This window comes from Lissotriton vulgaris, unplaced genomic scaffold (genome assembly GCF_964263255.1).
Source record: "Lissotriton vulgaris unplaced genomic scaffold, aLisVul1.2 SCAFFOLD_1167, whole genome shotgun sequence".
Lineage (NCBI taxonomy): Eukaryota > Metazoa > Chordata > Amphibia > Caudata > Salamandridae > Lissotriton > Lissotriton vulgaris.
In genome coordinates this window covers 10,231-27,597 of record NW_028245825.1, presented here as the reverse complement: position 1 = coordinate 27,597, position 17,367 = coordinate 10,231, and the positions used below count along the sequence as shown (strand labels likewise).

Below are 17,367 nucleotides of genomic sequence, written 5' to 3'. Positions count from 1 at the left end.
TCGGGGCTGACAGGTGGCCAGAGATGCCAATTGGGTTTTAGTTTCAACACAGCTTTTAGGGAAGGAACACAGGCCCTGGGTACCTGGTTGGCAGGGACCCAGGGCACACTCAGTCAAAGCACATCAGCAGTTCAGGAAAAAGTGGGGCCATACCAGTGCAAGAAAGATGGCACTTTCTCACACTATCCTTTTAAGAACTAATCCCACATTCATACCTAAGGTTCCTACTTCATTCTATCTCAACGAACCTGTGATATTGCGATCTTTCTTTCCCAAACAGTCTTCCTCTGCGAAAAAATATTTGCATACCCTGGATGTCAAAAGATGCTTGAAGTTCTACATATCTCGGACTGTGTCCATGAGAAAATCAGACCAGTTATTTATTTCTTATGGTGATCATAAGCCAGGATCAGCAGTAACAAACTCTACTATTTCAAGGTGGATTGCACCCACTATTCAATTCTGCCACTGCAAGGCCGGATATCCGTTATTGAACAAGCCTAAAGCTCACTCTACCAGGGCAATGTCCTCACCTACGGCACTATTCGCTGGTGTCATGGGAAAAGATTTGCTGTGCTGCAACCTGGAAAAGTGTGCACACATTTACTCTACATTATTGCCTGGATCTGGCAACAGAGGCTGAGTCAGCAGTTGGTCAAGCAGTATTACGAAACCTTTTTGGATTAGGTAAGCCTATATGAGAGGAGTATATTAGTTTGGCTATTGTCAAGTTCTTTATTGCATATGACTATTGTTGCATGTGTTTGACTTGCTCTTTAATTCAGTAGAAATATGTATATACTTTTGCATTGGTTTGACATGGTATCTTTTGGATTTTGTTATGATACCCACCATTTATTTATTTATTTATTTCGGATTTGTACCGCGCATAGCTGCCTCAGCAACGAGGCGTCCCAGCGCAACCAGAGACCGAAAGATGGGAGCCTAAAGGTGTAGCAGGATGATTAGACAACAGCTGTAGGTAAAAGCTAGGTCTTTAAGACTTTTCGAAATGCCAGAAACGCCAATTCAGCGAGGACATCGCCGACTTAGTCAGCCCGCACGCCCTCCCCTCCGCCGACTACATCCTCCTGGGGGACCTCAACTTCCACCTGGAGAACAACAATGACCGCAACACCAGCACCCTGCTCGACAACCTCGCCAATCTTGGACTCAAGCAGCTGGTGTCCACCCCCACCCACCTCGCCGGACACACACTCGACGCAGTCTTCTCATCCAGCACAGACATCGACTTCAGCCACGCCACAGAGCTTCAATGGACGGACCACAGCTGCGTCCACTTCACCTTCAAAAGAACGACGACCCACCACCACCAACAGGCCGCCCGCAGAAGCTGGAACAAGATCACAGCCGACCAACTCGCCACCTCCCTGAGCCAGCACCCTCCGGCCAGCTCAGCGAACCCCAGCCAAGCCGCCGAAAACCTCACGAAGTGGATCAGCAACTGCGTGGACGAGCTCGCCCCGCTGAGGACCCCGCCCAGCAGACCCGGCAGCAAGAAAGCCCCATGGTTCACCGACGAACTCAAGAGCTCCAAGAAGAACTGCTGAGCCCTCGAGTCTGGAGAAGGGAACCAACACCGGACAACATGACCACCTTCAAGCTTGCCACCCGGGAGCACCACCAGCTGATCCGCGCTGCCAAGAAAACTGCATTCAAGGACCGGCTGGACAACATCGCACACAACTGCAAGGAACTCGTCAACATCGTGAAAGAGCTATCCAACCCCAGCGCAGGTAACAACGACATCACCCCATCGCAAGACCTCTGCAACTCCCTCGCCTCATACTTCCACAATAAGATCGCGGACATACACAACAGCTTCAACAACCAACCAACGCACATCACGACCGAACAACCACCCCCCACCACCACCCTCCACGCCTGGACTCCGATCAGCACCGAAGACACCATCCGCACGATGAACTCCATCCACTCCGGATCTCCGACCGACCCCTGCCCTCACCACGTCTTCAACAAGGCCGACGCTGTCATCGCACCCCACCTGCGAGACATCATCAACACATCCTTCGACACCGCCACCTTCCCTGAGAGCTGGAAGCACGCCGAACTCAGCGCTCTACTCAAGAAACCCACAGCGGACCCCACTGAACTCAAGAATTACCGCCCCATCTCGCTCCTCCCGTTCCCAGCCAAAGTCATCGAGAAGACCGTCAACAAGCAGCTGGCCGCCTTCCTCGAGACGAATGGATCCCTCGACCCCTCAGTCTGGCTTCCGAGCCAACCACAGCACCGAGACCGCCCTCATCGCCGCCACCGATGACATCCGAACCCTGATGGACAACGGAGAAACAGCGGCCCTCATCCTCCTAGACCTCTCCGCGGCATTCGACACCGTCTCCCACCGCACCCTAGTACAGCGCCTCAGCAACGTCGGTATCCAGGAGAAGGCTCTGGAATGGATCATCTCCTTCCTCGACGGAAGAACACAGAGTCCGCCTACCACCGTACAAGTCAGAGGCCACCGAAGTCATCTGCGGCGTCCCTCAAGGATCCTCGCTGAGCCCCACCCTCTTCAACGTCTACATGAGCCCCCTCGCGGCCATCGCACGCCAACACAACTTCAGCATAATCTCCTACTCCGACGACACCCAGCTGATCCTCTCCCTGACCAACGACCCCGCCGCCGCCAGAGCCAACCTGCACGAAGGGATGAAAGAGGTAGCCGAGTGGATGACGACCAGCCGCCTGAAACTGAACTCAGACAAGCCGGAGGTCCTCATCCTGGGCTCTTCACCCTCCGCCTGGGACGACTCCTGGTGGCCTCCCGGCCTGGTCACCGCACCCAAACCGACAGACCACGCACGAAACCTGGGCTTCATCCTGGACTCCTCCCTCTCCATGACCAGGCAAGTCAACAACGTCTCCTCGGCGTGCTTCAACATCCTACGCATGCTACGGAAGATCTTCTGGTGGATCCCCACCGAGACCAGGAAGACCGTCACCCAGGCCCTCATCACTAGCCGACTGGACTACGGCAACGCCCTCTACGCCGGCACCACCGCCAAGCTCCAGAAGAGACTCCAGCGGATCCAGAATGCCTCAGCCATACTCATCCTCGACATCCCACGAACCAGCCACATCTCCGGACATCTGAGAGACCTGCATTGGCTCCCCGTCAACAAAAGAATCCCCTTCCGCCTCCTCACCCACGCACACAAAGCCCTACACGACCAAGGCCCGAGCTACCTCAACAACCGAATCAACTTCTACGCTCCCAAACGCCACCTCCGATCAGCCAACCACGCCCTCGCCGCCGTCCCCCGCATCCGAAGAGCGACTTCAGGAGGAAGGACCTTCTCCTACCTGGCCGCCAAGACCTGGAACGCCCTCCCGACCGACCTGCGCCTGACCCAAGACCACCTCTCCTTCAGGAAGAAGCTGAAGACCTGGCTGTTCGAGCAGTAGCGGCACCCCCCTCCCCCCAGCGCCTTGAGACCCTACGGGTAAGTAGTGCGCTCTATAAATGCCATTGATTGATTGAGTGATTGATTGAGATGGTTCGGCATGGCTCTAATAGTAGCCGGGAGAGAGTTCCAAAGTTTTGCCGCAAAACAGCTGAACGACCGGCCCTAGCTCTCCAGTCTCGGAGTGCAAGTCGGCAGATCTCAGAGTACACCCAGGCACATAAGGCTCCTACAAGTGTGATAGCCCCAATGGAGCCTGGCGAGTCAAGATCTTATAAGATATGCACAGCGCTTTAATCTGAATGCGCTCTTCGACAGGTTATCAGTGGAGTTTAGGGAGCACATGTGCCACTGAGCAAGATCTAGGCAGTGCAACCAGAATCCGGGCTGCCACATTTGGACCCCAGTTGTAAAAGGGTTGTAACTGACAATTATGAGATTTTGCAAACACAGTGGTGCACTGTATACTAATGCTTGTTTAATTGTGATTTTCAGTTACCCCTGACGAAGGGCCTCTGGGGGTCCCGAAATCCATTGGGGTTCAAATAAACTGCTTTGGATGAACTTCGCTTTCGTACGTATTCTTGAATGAGAGGTTCGGATGGTCTTGAATATGAGAAACTCAGGAAATTGCATTTCCTTGCACGTGGATCTAAAATGTTCAAAAAGGTTGAAATATGGAATAAAAATTAAGGAACTGATGACAAAGAAGAGTTTATTGCAAATGCAGTAGCAGCTGTGCCATGGTCTGGTGCATGAAAGGTGTTCCAAATATGATGTGATATAAGGAACAGGTTATACCATACAACAAAAACACCTGCCCCCCCACCCACCCATCCCCTCATTCTCGACTTAGGGCAAAGCCCAAATCCCATTAGGAGTCTAAAGCAAACATCACTATTACCAAGTGTGAACATACGAAGAGATGTGCAAATGCTCTAGGGGAGAGGCAACGCCCTGACTTATCCCCAGAAACTTAAACATGTAATTAAAATGAGTTCAGCACAGCCAGTGTCCAATACCTTAACTATCTGAGGAAAAAAGGAAGAGTGAAGTAAATATACTCAATACTTATTAACGGTTTACAATAAGTATCAGCTTGCAGAAAACATTTCGGTACTGGAGCCGGAGTCCGGCATCCGGGGCGAATGCTCTGGTGTGGGGGATTTCCTTGGTGGCCCAGTGTTTGCCTGGTTTCTGAAGAAATCTTGTGCATCCACTGGTGTATCGAAAATCCTTGACCTGCCGTGGACGTGCACCTTAAGTCGCGCTGGGTATAGCATTCCGTATTTTAGTCCAGCCTTGCGTAGCGTGGGTTTGATCGGTGCTAATCTTCAACAGGCCTCTTGCACCATTGCGGTGAAGTCCGGGTACAGGGAGATGGAGGAACCCTGCTAGTTCAGCGACCCACATTCTCGAGCCATCCTCAAGGTAGTGTCCCTGTACTTGAAGTTCAGAAGCCGTGCCATGATGGGGCAGGGGGGGGAATAGCCAGGGTTAAGTCGTGGACCAAGGGATCTGTGTGCCCTTTCGACAACAAAAGTAGCAGTGAAATATTCCATCCCAAATAAGTCAATTAAAAGGCTTTCTACAAAACCATGCAGATGACTTGTATTCGTTGACTCAGGCACTTCCTTTGCGAGCGCACCGTACCTTCAGGTACACAAGGACAGGATTATCTGGAGAACAGACCCACAGTTCTTGCCAAAAGTGATCTTCCGAGTTTAACATCAGTCAAACTATTTAGATACCAAGCTTCTCTTGTAGGGGATTTCCATGTATAATCGTAAGCGTTGAATAGTCCCTCCTGCCTCTTGGGACCCCTGAGCACTTTTTCCAATATATCTTACGTGCTGAAGTTTGCCTTCCTTCAGGAAGGCTTGGAATAGTCACTTAGTCATTATTCAAAATATAGAATTAGGCTAAAGTGGTCAAAATTATTTTTCCTGTAACAAAAGGGGACTATCCAGGGAAACATGCAACAAATGCATGAAAACCTTGTAAGGTAACAGAAAAAAATCTTTCACAAACCCTATTGTTACGTGGTGAGAGAAGGATGACATTCAGGGCATTGTGGCCCGAATGGCTTCCATTGTCGGGGAAGAAAAAGGATCCTGTGCCTTAAGAACTGTGACCTTCAGTATCCCATCATGCTCAACCAGAGGCATTTACCTCAGTTCTTTTTTCTGGCTCCTTGTCATGAGAACAGACCCACAGTGCTTGCAAAAGGTAATCTTATGATTTTACATAAGTCAGAGTATTCAGATACCAAGTATCTTTCGGAAACCAAAGACCAAGGAGAAAAAGAACATTACACACTCTAGATTCAAGGAAAGCAGTAATGTATTACATAGAAAGGACAGAGGCTCATAGGAAGACAAAGCAACTCTTCGTGTCATTTGCAAACCATTCCCTAGGAAGAGCAGTAACCAAGAACTCAATTGCAAGATGGATTGCACAAATCCAATTATGCCACAAACCGCAGGTGGGAGTCTACAAAGCAATCCTAGTGCACAATCAACAAGAAAAAGGGAGATGCGTTCACTTTCCTAGCTCATCCTCCCCTGCAAAATATTTGTATGCTAGCAACAGGGTCATCAGTGCACAGGTTCACAAACCAATACTGTGGACATTCATATGACCAAAGGAGCACAAAGGACAAAAGGTCGTACAACATTTCTTTGCAAATAAACGCTCCTCTTCAACCCAACTACTACTGTAGTAAACTGCTACAAAATCCATTTACAGCGTGTGAATTCAGAAAAGATTCAAGCTGCAATACGTATAGTTTCTTGCTTGTCAGAGTAGTTTTGCAGCGTGAATCTTTCTGGATTCACTATGCTGTGCATATTCCGCGGTTTTGTGGTTGGGTCCGGATTCGTAGTCTTTCTTTCTTTCTTTTTTTTTTTTCGTCGCCCAAGTGGGCGTCGGCGTCACCCCTTACTGGGTGTATTTCCGGTGACGTTGGCATGCTTCCTGCGGAAGCTCCCACCCTTGGAGCCATCTTCAGATTCTTTTTTCCGCGGTCGAGTCTGGATCGTTCCCGTTGGGCTCCAGACATTTGTGGAGAAAGTACTAGGAAAAGATTGAAATTGGAGAAGATATCGACGGAAGAAGACTACGAAAGACTTCGCCGAACACTGCCCGGCGAAAGGAAGGAGAATTCATCAAGGACTTCAACGATCGTCGACGTTCGCGCGGCCAGGGAGGCCTAAACACAAGATGATGGACAACACGCCGTTCAAGTTCTGCCCTAACTGCCACCACAAGTTCGCGCAGAAAGACCAGCACCCGGTTTGCAACCTTTGCCTACCGGTAGACCACAGAAGCGAAGACTGCAACGCCTGCTCCGTCTTCGCCCCGAAGACCCTTCGTGTAAGGAAGAGCCAGAGGGTAGCGCACGCCACCCTCAAAGGAAAAGGCCCGACGCCATCGCTGTACGAGCTGGGGATGTCCTCGGAGGAAGAGGACAACGCTGCCGCCGAAGACGACTGCTACACGGTCGTAGAGACCGATTACACGAAGACATCTGATAAGGTAGGAGACTCTTCGTTCCCCAAGAGCACGAGAGACTCCGAGTCTCGAAAAAACAAGGGCAAGGCCCCGAAAGCGCAGACGCAGAGACACCTCACGTCCGCGGCTACCCACAGGCCCAGCGGATCCTCTGAGAAGGAGTCCCTGGCGCCGAGAGCTGCTGAGCAGCAGAAGTCGCCGAAGATCGTCCCCGAAAAGGACCGATCGACATTGAGGGAGAAAGACCCTAAAGCTTCAACGCCGTACAGGGACCCAAAACCCAGTTCGACGTCCAAGGCCTCGACGCCGAAGCTCCCGCAGCCGAGCCAGGCGCCGAAGAGTGGCTGAACAATCCGGCGCGGACATCGCGGCCGAGATGGAAAAGAAAAAACGGCGACTGGAAGCCGAAATGGAAAACATCTTGCAGCGGAAAAAGGATTTCGACGCCAAGATGAGAGCCTTCACGATTCCTCACAAGACCAAGCCACCCATGCAGGAAATGGTCGAGGAGGAAGAGGAACAGGTCGAGGAACATGAGCCTGGCACCGAAATGGTCGACGACCAGGAAGAGGACGAGAATCCCTACGAGGCTTACAGCTATGAGGAGGAATAGGACAGCAGGTTGGACGCCGAGTCGGCCACCTCTGACCCGCAGGAGGAGGATTACCTGGATGTCGACACCGAAAGTCCAGAAGAGGCGGTCGACACATACCCCTCGAGGCCATCGCCGCCAGACGACATCGGAGCTTACAACTCAGTGATAAGGTCGGCGGCAACAGCTTTCAAGCTCAAGCTCAAGCTCGACGAGGAGAAGCAGAAAGCGGACTTTCTCCTCGAGACATTACTCCCCACGCAAACAAGGAGCCAGTATCTACCTATGCTCGACAGAGTCTTGGCGCAGGGGATGGAAGCATTCAGGGAGCCCGCAACATGCAAGGCAGTCACTCCCAGAACCGAAAAAAAGTACAAACATTCATCGAAGGACCCAGCCTACATTCGAGGCGTGGTCTCAGCTGACTCCATCATCACAGCCACAGCAAGGAAGAGGGCTAACGTGGTCACCACTTCTGGACCTCCTCCTGATAAGGAGAGCAAATGGATGGACTTAGTGGGCAGAAGGATCGAACGGAATGCCGCGACCCAATGGCGCATGGCTAATTCCAATGCCCTCATAAACAGGCACATGTACCAGATCATGGAGGAGCTAGGAAAACTGGTGAAAGACCTACCCCAGGAGGCCAGGCAGAAGGCAGAGAAACTGGTGGAAGACCGGAAGAATGCGGCAAATTGTTGCCTCAAGACGGCCCTGGATGGTGCAGACACCTCCAGCAGGCTCATGATGATGGGTGTCACGGAAAGAAGACACGCATGGCTCAGAATCTCTGGCTTTAAGCCTGAAGTGCAACACAGCATCTTGAACACTCCGTTCAACGGCGAGACGCTGTTCGGGACAACAGTTGACGACAAACTCGGTCAACTAAAGAAAGACAATGAAACTGCACGATCTATGGGAGCTTTGCAGTTCAGAGGCAACAAAAGGGGCACCCAGTCACGGAGGCCCGGCGGAAGAGGTGGAAACCAGCCAGGTACTTCACACCAGGCTTTCCAACAGACGCACCAGGCTGACTCGCAGGCGCAACAGACTCAGCAGAAGCAGTCCTGGCAGTACCAATCAAGAGGCCAGTCCTTTTGAGGGAGAGGAAATGGACGAGGACAGCATAAAAGAGGGGGCCTGCAGCCCGCCTCTAAATGACTTCAAAAAGATCCGTGTGCCCGCCCACAGAAAAGATCCCAGGGGGCAGCACGTACAAAGAGGTCAGGACACAATGGACAACTACCACCACGTAACACCAGTGGGTGGAAGATTAAGACTCTATCTCCAGGAATGGAGAGAGATCACATCAGACAAATGGATTCTTAACATCATCCAATACGGGTACTGGTTAGAATTGGAAGGGAGACCAACAAGCAGGAGACCAAAGCGAAAGCCACTAACAAACTAACAGCTACAGCGGCTTCAGGAAGAAGCGAGAGAGCTCCTTCAAAAGGAGGCCATAGAACGGGTTCCCTGCAAAGAAAGAAACAAGGGAATATACTCAACGTATTTCCTCGTGCCAAAGGTCGACGAGACAATGAGACCCATTCTGGACCTCAGGTTCCTGAACACATTCACAAGAACACAAAAATTCTAAATGACCTCCCTGCAGGAGGTGCTACCGCAATTGCAGATTGGGGACTTCATGGTCACGATAGACCTCAACGACGACTACCTGCACATACCAATGAACGTAACGCACAAACATATGCTCAGGTTCACGGTCGGAGACAGCCACTACCAATTCACAACACTAGCCTTAAGTCTAAAATCAGGCGGGGGTCTTCACAAAGTGCTTCGCGGCAGTCGCAGCGCACCTACGAAGGAAGGGAATACACGTATATCCTTACCTGGACGACTGGCTAGTGAAAGCAAACTCGTACCAGAAATGCAAGAGAGACCCACATACAGTGACGAGAATGCTGATAAACCTGGGGTTCTCCATCCATTGGAAAAAATCATCAATGGAGCCGGAACAAGTAAAGAGCTTCTTGGGGGCACAGATCAACACCTTGCAGGGCAGAGTGTTCCCCAGCAACAAGAGAGCAGGGGCCCTGGTGAGGGAAGCTCGCCTCTACCGGAAAGGACAAGCTCTGACAGTGAGGACTGCGAGCAAGATCTTGGGGATGATGGCATCATGCATCTACCTGGTACCAAACGTACAACTTCACATGAGACCCATCCAAGAATGGCTCCAGGAACAATGGTCACAAGCTTCAGGGAGTTGGGAGGATCTAGTGGTTGTGACGCACGCAGTGCAGATGGAAATGACATGGTGGACCATGGAGAACATAGCAAAGGGAAAACCTCTTACACCCCCAACACCAACAGTGAACATCACCACAGACGCATCCCTGATGGGATGGGGCGCTCACATGGAAGAGCTCAAAGTCAGGGGCCTGTGGACACCAGCAGATGCGTCAAAGCACATCCATTATCTAGAATTGAAAACAATCTTCCTTGCATTGAAAGCCTTCCAGACAAGACTGTACAAGCAGAGGGTGTTGCTGCAGACAGACCACACCACAGCGATGTTCTACATCAACAAGCAGGGTGGAACAGTCAACAATGCTTTTGACACTGGCGCAGGAGATATGGAGATGGGCCATCCCCCTCAGTATAGACCTACTGGCCATACACCTACCAGGGAAGGAGAACATTCAGGCAGACTGGCTGAGCAGACAGACATCGACATCCCACGAGTGGGAGCTCAATGCCCAGGAGACGAAGTGGTTGTTCAACAAGTGGGGAACGCCATCAGTGGACCTGTTTGCAACACGCCAGAATGCCAAATGCCAAAGCTTCGCATCCAGACAACCCGAAGAAGGGTCCCTTGGGAATGCCCTATGGATAGATTGGTGCGGGACATTTGCTTACGCTTTTCCCCCGATACCACTGCTACACAGAGTACTGAGCAAGTGCAGAGCGAGCAACATGACCCGGATACTGGTCGCACCACAGTGGGCCAGACAGACATGGTACTAGCAGATCATGGAGATGGCACAGAGTGCACCCCACAGATTCGGCAGAAGAAAAGACCTGCTCTCCATGCACGACGGAGAGGTACTACACCCAGAGCCAGAGAGCCTGAGCCTAGTGGCGTGGCTCCTGAGGACATAGAATTCGCACACTTGAGACTGCCTGAGAGCACCCTCAGGGTCCTTCGGGAGGCACGAAGGCCCAGCACACGGAAGTGCTACAGGGCAAAGTGGAAGAGATTCACAATATGGTGCAGGAAGGAAAGACTTCACAATAAAATGAAGGACTCCACAGTGCTAAAATACCTCACGCACTTACTGGAGAAAAAACTCAGCTCGTCCTCAAGAGTCCACTTGGCAGCGATAGTCGCCTATACAAGGGGTGAGATGGGCAGGAGCTTCTTCACGTCACAGGTTGTGAAGAGATTCCTGGAAGGAGCGAAGAGGAACGCACCACCCAAGCGGGTGCCACCACCGGCTTGGAACTTGAACATAGTCCTGACGGAACTCATGAAGGAGCCCTTTGAACCGCTCCACAAGGCCTCACCAGAAATGCTGACCATGAAGACAGCTTTCTTGGTTGCAATAACGTCCCTACGACAAACGAGCGAGCTTCAAGCGCTAACTCTGCAGGAACCATACATACAAATACACAATGACAGGGTTGTGATGAGGACTGACCCACACTTCTTGCCAAAGGTGGTGTCCAGATTCCATATGAACCAGTCCATACAGATACTGAGTTTTTTCCAAACACCAACAAATAGCGCAGAGCGAGCCCTTCACACCCTAGACGCCAGAAGGGCGGTCATGCACTATATCGAGAGAACAAAAGGACACAGGAAGACAAAGCAGTTCTTCGTGTCATTCGCCAACAGTTTCATGGGTAAGGCTGTAACAAAGAACACTATTGCACGATGGATCGCGCAAACCAACTCTGCCACAAGCGGGCAGGGCAAGAACTAGCAGAGGGACCACGTGCCCACTCCACTAGGAAAAAGGGTGCGACGATAGCCTTCCTGGCTAATACACCCATACAAGACATAAGCCTGGCGGCAACATGGGCTTCAGTGCACACATTCACGAAGCACTACTGCGTTGATGTTCAAATGAACAAAGAATCACAAGTTGGACAAAAGGTGCTCCAGCACATATTCAAGAACCAAAGCTCATCTTCCACCCAGCCGCCACAGAAATGAGAAACCGCTACAAAATCTATGCACAGCATAGTGAATCCAGAAAGATTCACGCTGCAAAACGAATAGTTTCTTACCTGTCGGTGTAGTTTTGCAGCTTGATGATCTTTCTGGATTCACTAGCGAACCCACCCACCTCCGCCAGAAAGATGAGGCTGGAGAGAGAAAGAGGTGGTAAAAAAAAAACCCCAAAAAAACAGAAATGACTTTATATACAAAGCGGTTAAAAGAAGTTTCACCTACATAGAACATTGCCATTACTTCGGAGACGAAAGAAACACGGAAAAAAAGAATCCCAAGATGGCGCCCAAGGGTGGGAGCTTCCGCAGGAAGCATGCCGACGTCACCGGAAATACACCCAGGAAGGGGTGACGCCGACGCCCACCTGGGCGACGAAAAAAAAAAACAAAGAAAAGACTACGAATCCGGACCCAACCACAAGACCCCGGAATATGCACAGCATAGTGAATCCAGAAAGATCATCAAGCTGCAAAACTACACCGACAGGACAGGTAAGAAACTATTCGTTTTGTAGCTTGAAAAGTTTCTGGATTCACAAGCGAACCTACCCTCCTCCCCCCAAAACGGAAAGGGGAAGGGAAAAAAAAAAAAAACTGAAGATTGGGAACAAGGGTGGGAGCTTCCGGAGGAAGCACGACCCAGTCATGACTCACCCTTTCATGCTAATCAAATAATTCAACTGCTATCCTTTTTTAGAATAGCCGAGGGATACAGTACAGCGCTTTGCTTCTTTGAATGTGGAAAGGATGGTTAGGTCCTTGATCAGGGTTCTCCAAATTCATCCTGGTGGGCCAGATCCATGCCAGATTTTTAGCATATCCTCATTTAGATAAATGTAGTTATTTAAAAATCTGGTATGGATCTGGCCCTACAGGACAGAGATTGGAGAACCCTGGTCTAGATACAGGAGACAAAATCTCAGAAAAAAAAAATTGAGGCATATGAGCTGTATATTGTATACTGTAGCATTAGATCGCCATCTGGTCTTGGGCTTGGATGCTTGCACTTTGTTATTGTAGACATTTTGCGAGATGGGGGACTCCTCCTTTGGTTAGTAGTGCGCATGGCTATCAACTCCCTCTCCAGATTGGTTTTTTTCCGCCATCGGGTTCGGATGAGACTTGCTGCGCTCCGGCTCATCACTGTTTTTTTAAAATTTTCGACTCGTAATAGATCATCTTCGACGGTATTGTTTCGACTCCCGTTGTTGACTTGTGCCGTTGGGCCTATTGACGCCATTGGGGCCTTCGGCTAATGGAAAACTCCATTTAAAAAATGCCCCCAGTGTGGAGCTCAATTTCCAGTGAACACCAGTCTGCAATCTTTGCCTATCGCCAGAACACGATGAGGATTGCCAAGCCTGTACTTTTCGATTGAAAAAGACCATCCGTGATCGCCGTGCTGGATGACACGTCATGGCTCAACAAGCTGCACTGGTGCCAGACGACCTCTTCGAAGAAGGCCCGATGTTCCAGAGGCAGAGGATTCTGAGGAGCTTGATCGTCTCCAAAGAGGATGACCCCGATGACATCACGTCAGGGCAACGAGTGAGTATATAAGCCCCTTACTTCTGCCTCACCAGAAAAGCAGAAGGCTCTTGTCAATACTTCGCCTGCAGGCCCTAGTCGAGACAAGAAGAAAACGTCAGAAGCCCCGCCTCCAGGCCTGGCTCCGAAGAAAAAAGAAAAGCCTTCTGGCAGCTCTGGACCAAGCATGCCGCACATCACTATCCCTAAACCACCCTCAGTGCTGAAATCTGGGATAAACCCCATTCCAGTCACCCCAAAAAAGGCCTTGGTACCGGTACCGACCCCTTCGGCACCAAAAGACCATAAGGTTTCAGAACTGGACAGGAACCGGAAATCTTCGGCTCCGAACAAAACTTCAGACTCTACTCCGAAGAAAAGGTTCGAGGCATGTAGGCTGCTGAATTCATATCTGAGCATAGATCGCCGCCTAGTGTTGGGTCCGGATGATTGCACATTGTTGTCCTGGAACAGTCTTCGAAGTATCACGAGATAGTGGCTCCTCTCCTGGACTACAGTGCGCATGGGCATCCTCTCCATCCTCAGATTGTTTTTTTCCGCCATTGGGTTCGGATGTACTTTCTTGACTCGAGTTTGGAATCAGTATAAAACAATTTGCGCAAGGCCAAAAGGCCTTCGGGGCGTCGGTATTGTCTTGTTCGGTGCCTATACTCCATCCAGTTCTTCGAACAGGACGTCGAAGGCCATTTGCCTTTTCGACACCAATGGCCCCAACAACGAAGACGATGGAACGGAGCCCGTTCAAGAGATGCCCCGTCTGCAACTCAAAATACCCTCACATTAATGTGCACCCAGTGTGCAATAAATGTTTATCCCCGGACCACGACGAGGCCAGCTGTATGGCCTGTTCCAAGTTTCGGTTGACCCGAAGAACATCTTCGAGGCCGATGAAGGCGTCGATGAAGAGGATCCTGACCAGCAGTCGGACCCTGCGTCGGAGCAAGACTCTACCTTCGATGTGGATGAAGAAGACTACGTCCATGAAGAAGACTACGTCCATGAAGAAGACTACGTCCATGAAGAAGACTTCGTCCATGAAGAAGACTTCGTCGAGGTAGGAGACTACGCAGAGGCCATCGGAGCAGTCGATGACGACTCGAGTGATGAGCAAGGCCCACCCGCAGTCGCGGGGCCCAATATTGACACTGTGCTCCCTAAGGCTCAGGTCGCGGCATCGCCGGAAGGCATTAGCAGAGATCTTACTCCACATTCTATAGCCCCGCATCAAGGCCCGGCTAAGAATACTTCAAAGGAGCCATCGGTCGATCCCTCAAAATCGAAACCAACAGAGGCGAAAACGGAACCGAAACTGTTGTCGACAGTCCTCGGATCGACGCCCACAGCTCCAATCAAGTCAGTGTCGTCGACCCTTCGTGGTCACAAGGGGGCGTCGGCCCGAAGAGCGGGGCGCCGAAGCCAGTCTTGACGGTCAAGCACGTCACTCTGACGCCGTCGACGTCCAAACATGGCGACACTGCCAAAGGACTCCAGACTAAAAAGACTGTCGAACCGACGTTTGCATCCTCCAAGCCGATAGTAAGCAAGGCCTTCAAGTCTAAGACAAAACCCGACCCGAAAGAGCATATCTCGTCGAAGCCCAAGGCCGTGCCTGCTGCGCACACGGCGCTCGAGTCGCCGCAAGCATGCTGGTGATCCACCAAAGCAGATCGGATCGAAGGCGCTGTCTCTCGCAGAAGGTCGGTTCGTCTCCGGTGCTTCCTCCAATTAAATACGGACTGCCCCCGACCGCTGGACCCAAAGCGTTCGAACCTCAAAAGGGCGCCGATGCGCCCAAGAAGGTGTCGGGACCTTCCAAGTCTCAGTCCATTCCAGAGGAGGTAATGTTCCAAGCACCCTCATATGACAATCAGTCGAAGCTCTTCATCGACTCGGATTTTGGCAGGCTCACTATTCACAAACTAAAAATCGCTCCAGAACATCCTTTGGAGTCATACAAGATCCCTCTCAAAAGGAAAAGGGATTCAGCCACCTCACCTGTTCTCTTCGAACCTGTGGAGTCATATACCCAACAATATGCCTATTCTCCCACAAGCAGCGATGAGGATGTGGGTGAGTTACGGCAGATTGAATTTAATTATCATGCTGATGCAGATCAAGATGAACCTCAACCCTGGAATGACCCGGTTGACCCTGATGAGCCACACACTGCGCCTGATGCTCAGTCCTATAATGTCAAGACCTCGCCTACTGAAGACACGGCCGCGTTTAACGCTTTACTAGAAAGTGCAGCCATTAAACAGGACTTGGAAATGCACGCAGATCCAGTGGAGGAGGACTTTCTGTTTGATACTTTCTCCACCTCAGAAATATCAGTAAAGACATTGCCTATGCTGAAAGGTGTCCTGAAACATGCTACTGACATTTTCAAGGAGACCACCAGGGCAAGGGTTGTAAACCCAAGGATTGAAAGAAAATATCGGCCTGCGCCTTTGGACCCTACGTACATCTGGGGCCAGCTCCCATGGGACTCCTTAGTTGTGGCTAATGCTCGCAATAGCGCAAACTCTCAGACTAGTGGTGATGCTCCTCCTCCGGACAAAGAATCCAAGATCTTGGAAGCTTCTGGCAAGCGTGTAGCTGCTCAAGCGGCTAATATTTGGAGGATCGCAAATACACAGGCTCTATTAGCCAGATATGATAGGGCTCACTACGACACGTTAGAACAGCTAATGCAACACCTGCCTGATGCTTATAAGGAGGGAGCAGAAATGCTAATACAGGAAGGAAAGTTGATTTCAAATGCATCCATCAAGTGTGCACTCGATGCAGCAGACACTGCAGCTAGGGCCATCAACACTAGTGTTATGCTGAGATGTCATGCATGGCTCCGCATCTCTGGTTTTAAACCAGAGATCCAGACAGCTTTGCTTAATCAGCCAGTAAACCCTGACTTTCTTTTTGGTCCTGATGTAGACACGACCCTTAAAAAGATTAAGAAAGACACTGACAGCAAAATCCATGGGGGCCCTGCAGTCACAGCAGTTCAGGGGCAGTTCCTTTCGTCGCTCCGGTAACAGGGGAGCCTCTAGAGGTCAAGCATTGCAGCAAGCCCAATACAACAAGGGGAGCACGCAGACCACCTATAACAAAAATAACAGGGGTGGTCTGCGTGGAAACTGCACCAAAGGCAGAGGACGTGTAAATAACAATGCCAGATTCTCCGCCCCCAGCAAACAGTGACGCCTTGTCACTGCCCCCAGACCATTTAACACCGGTCGGAGGAAGACTCCAGCAGTTCCTGCCGGTTTGGGAAGGCATCACCTCAGACAGGTGGGTGAGACAACTTATCCAATACGGCTATTGTCTGGAACGAACCTCCACTCCCCCAACATACCCCCAAGGCACCGTCCTATGTCCGCAGAGCACATGCACTTATTGCATCAAGAAGTACTCTCCATGCTGCAAAAAGGGGCAATAGAACTCGTGCCTTCAGAACAGCAAGGTACAGGGGTGTACTCCCTGTACTTCTTAATCCCAAAAAAGGACGGTTCCCTGCGGCTCATTCTAGACCTCAGACCCCTGAACCAGTACATCTTGTCAGAACATTTTCATATGTTGACTTTACAGCAAGTCCTACCATTGCTCAGTCAGGGAGACTTTCTGGCAACCCAAGATCTGAAAGATGCATATTTCCACATTCCCATCCACCCAGGTCTCAGGAAGTATCTCGGGTTCACAGTCAACAACCAGCATTACCAGTTCAAGGTCCTGCCTTTAGGGGTCACCACTGCCCCCAGGGTGTTCACCAAGTGCTTAGCGACTGTGGCTGCGCACCTTCGGAGACAACACATCCATGTCTATCCCTACCTGGACGACTGGTTGTCCAAGCAAAGTCAGCCCAGCAGTGTGCCAGCCACATGTCACGCACAATTCACCTCCTACAGTCTAGGATTCTCATTGAATTACCCAAAGTCGCACTTTCAGCCCGCTTATGTACAACAGTACCTAGGTGCAACAATAAACACTCTAACAGCAAAAGCGCAGCGAACTCTGCCAGAGTCAACAGCATGTAGTTGCTAATTCAGAAATTCAGGCCCCAGCACTCGC

The 17,367-nt window shown here is 50.8% G+C and overlaps 1 protein-coding gene across 1 annotated transcript in view; it reads left to right on the top strand.

Moving 5' to 3' along the window:
- LOC147666282 (uncharacterized) overlaps positions 1-12,008 on the top strand; it is a 63,249-nt gene extending 51,241 nt beyond the window's left edge. The window contains exon 2 of the mRNA XM_086949161.1: positions 8,951-12,008. Coding sequence (XP_086805287.1) covers positions 9,477-11,501 — 2,025 coding nt within the window. The 5' untranslated portion in view covers positions 8,951-9,476 and the 3' untranslated portion in view covers positions 11,502-12,008. The remainder of the gene's footprint in view (positions 1-8,950) is intronic.
- The last annotated feature ends 5,359 nt before the right edge of the window (positions 12,009-17,367 follow it).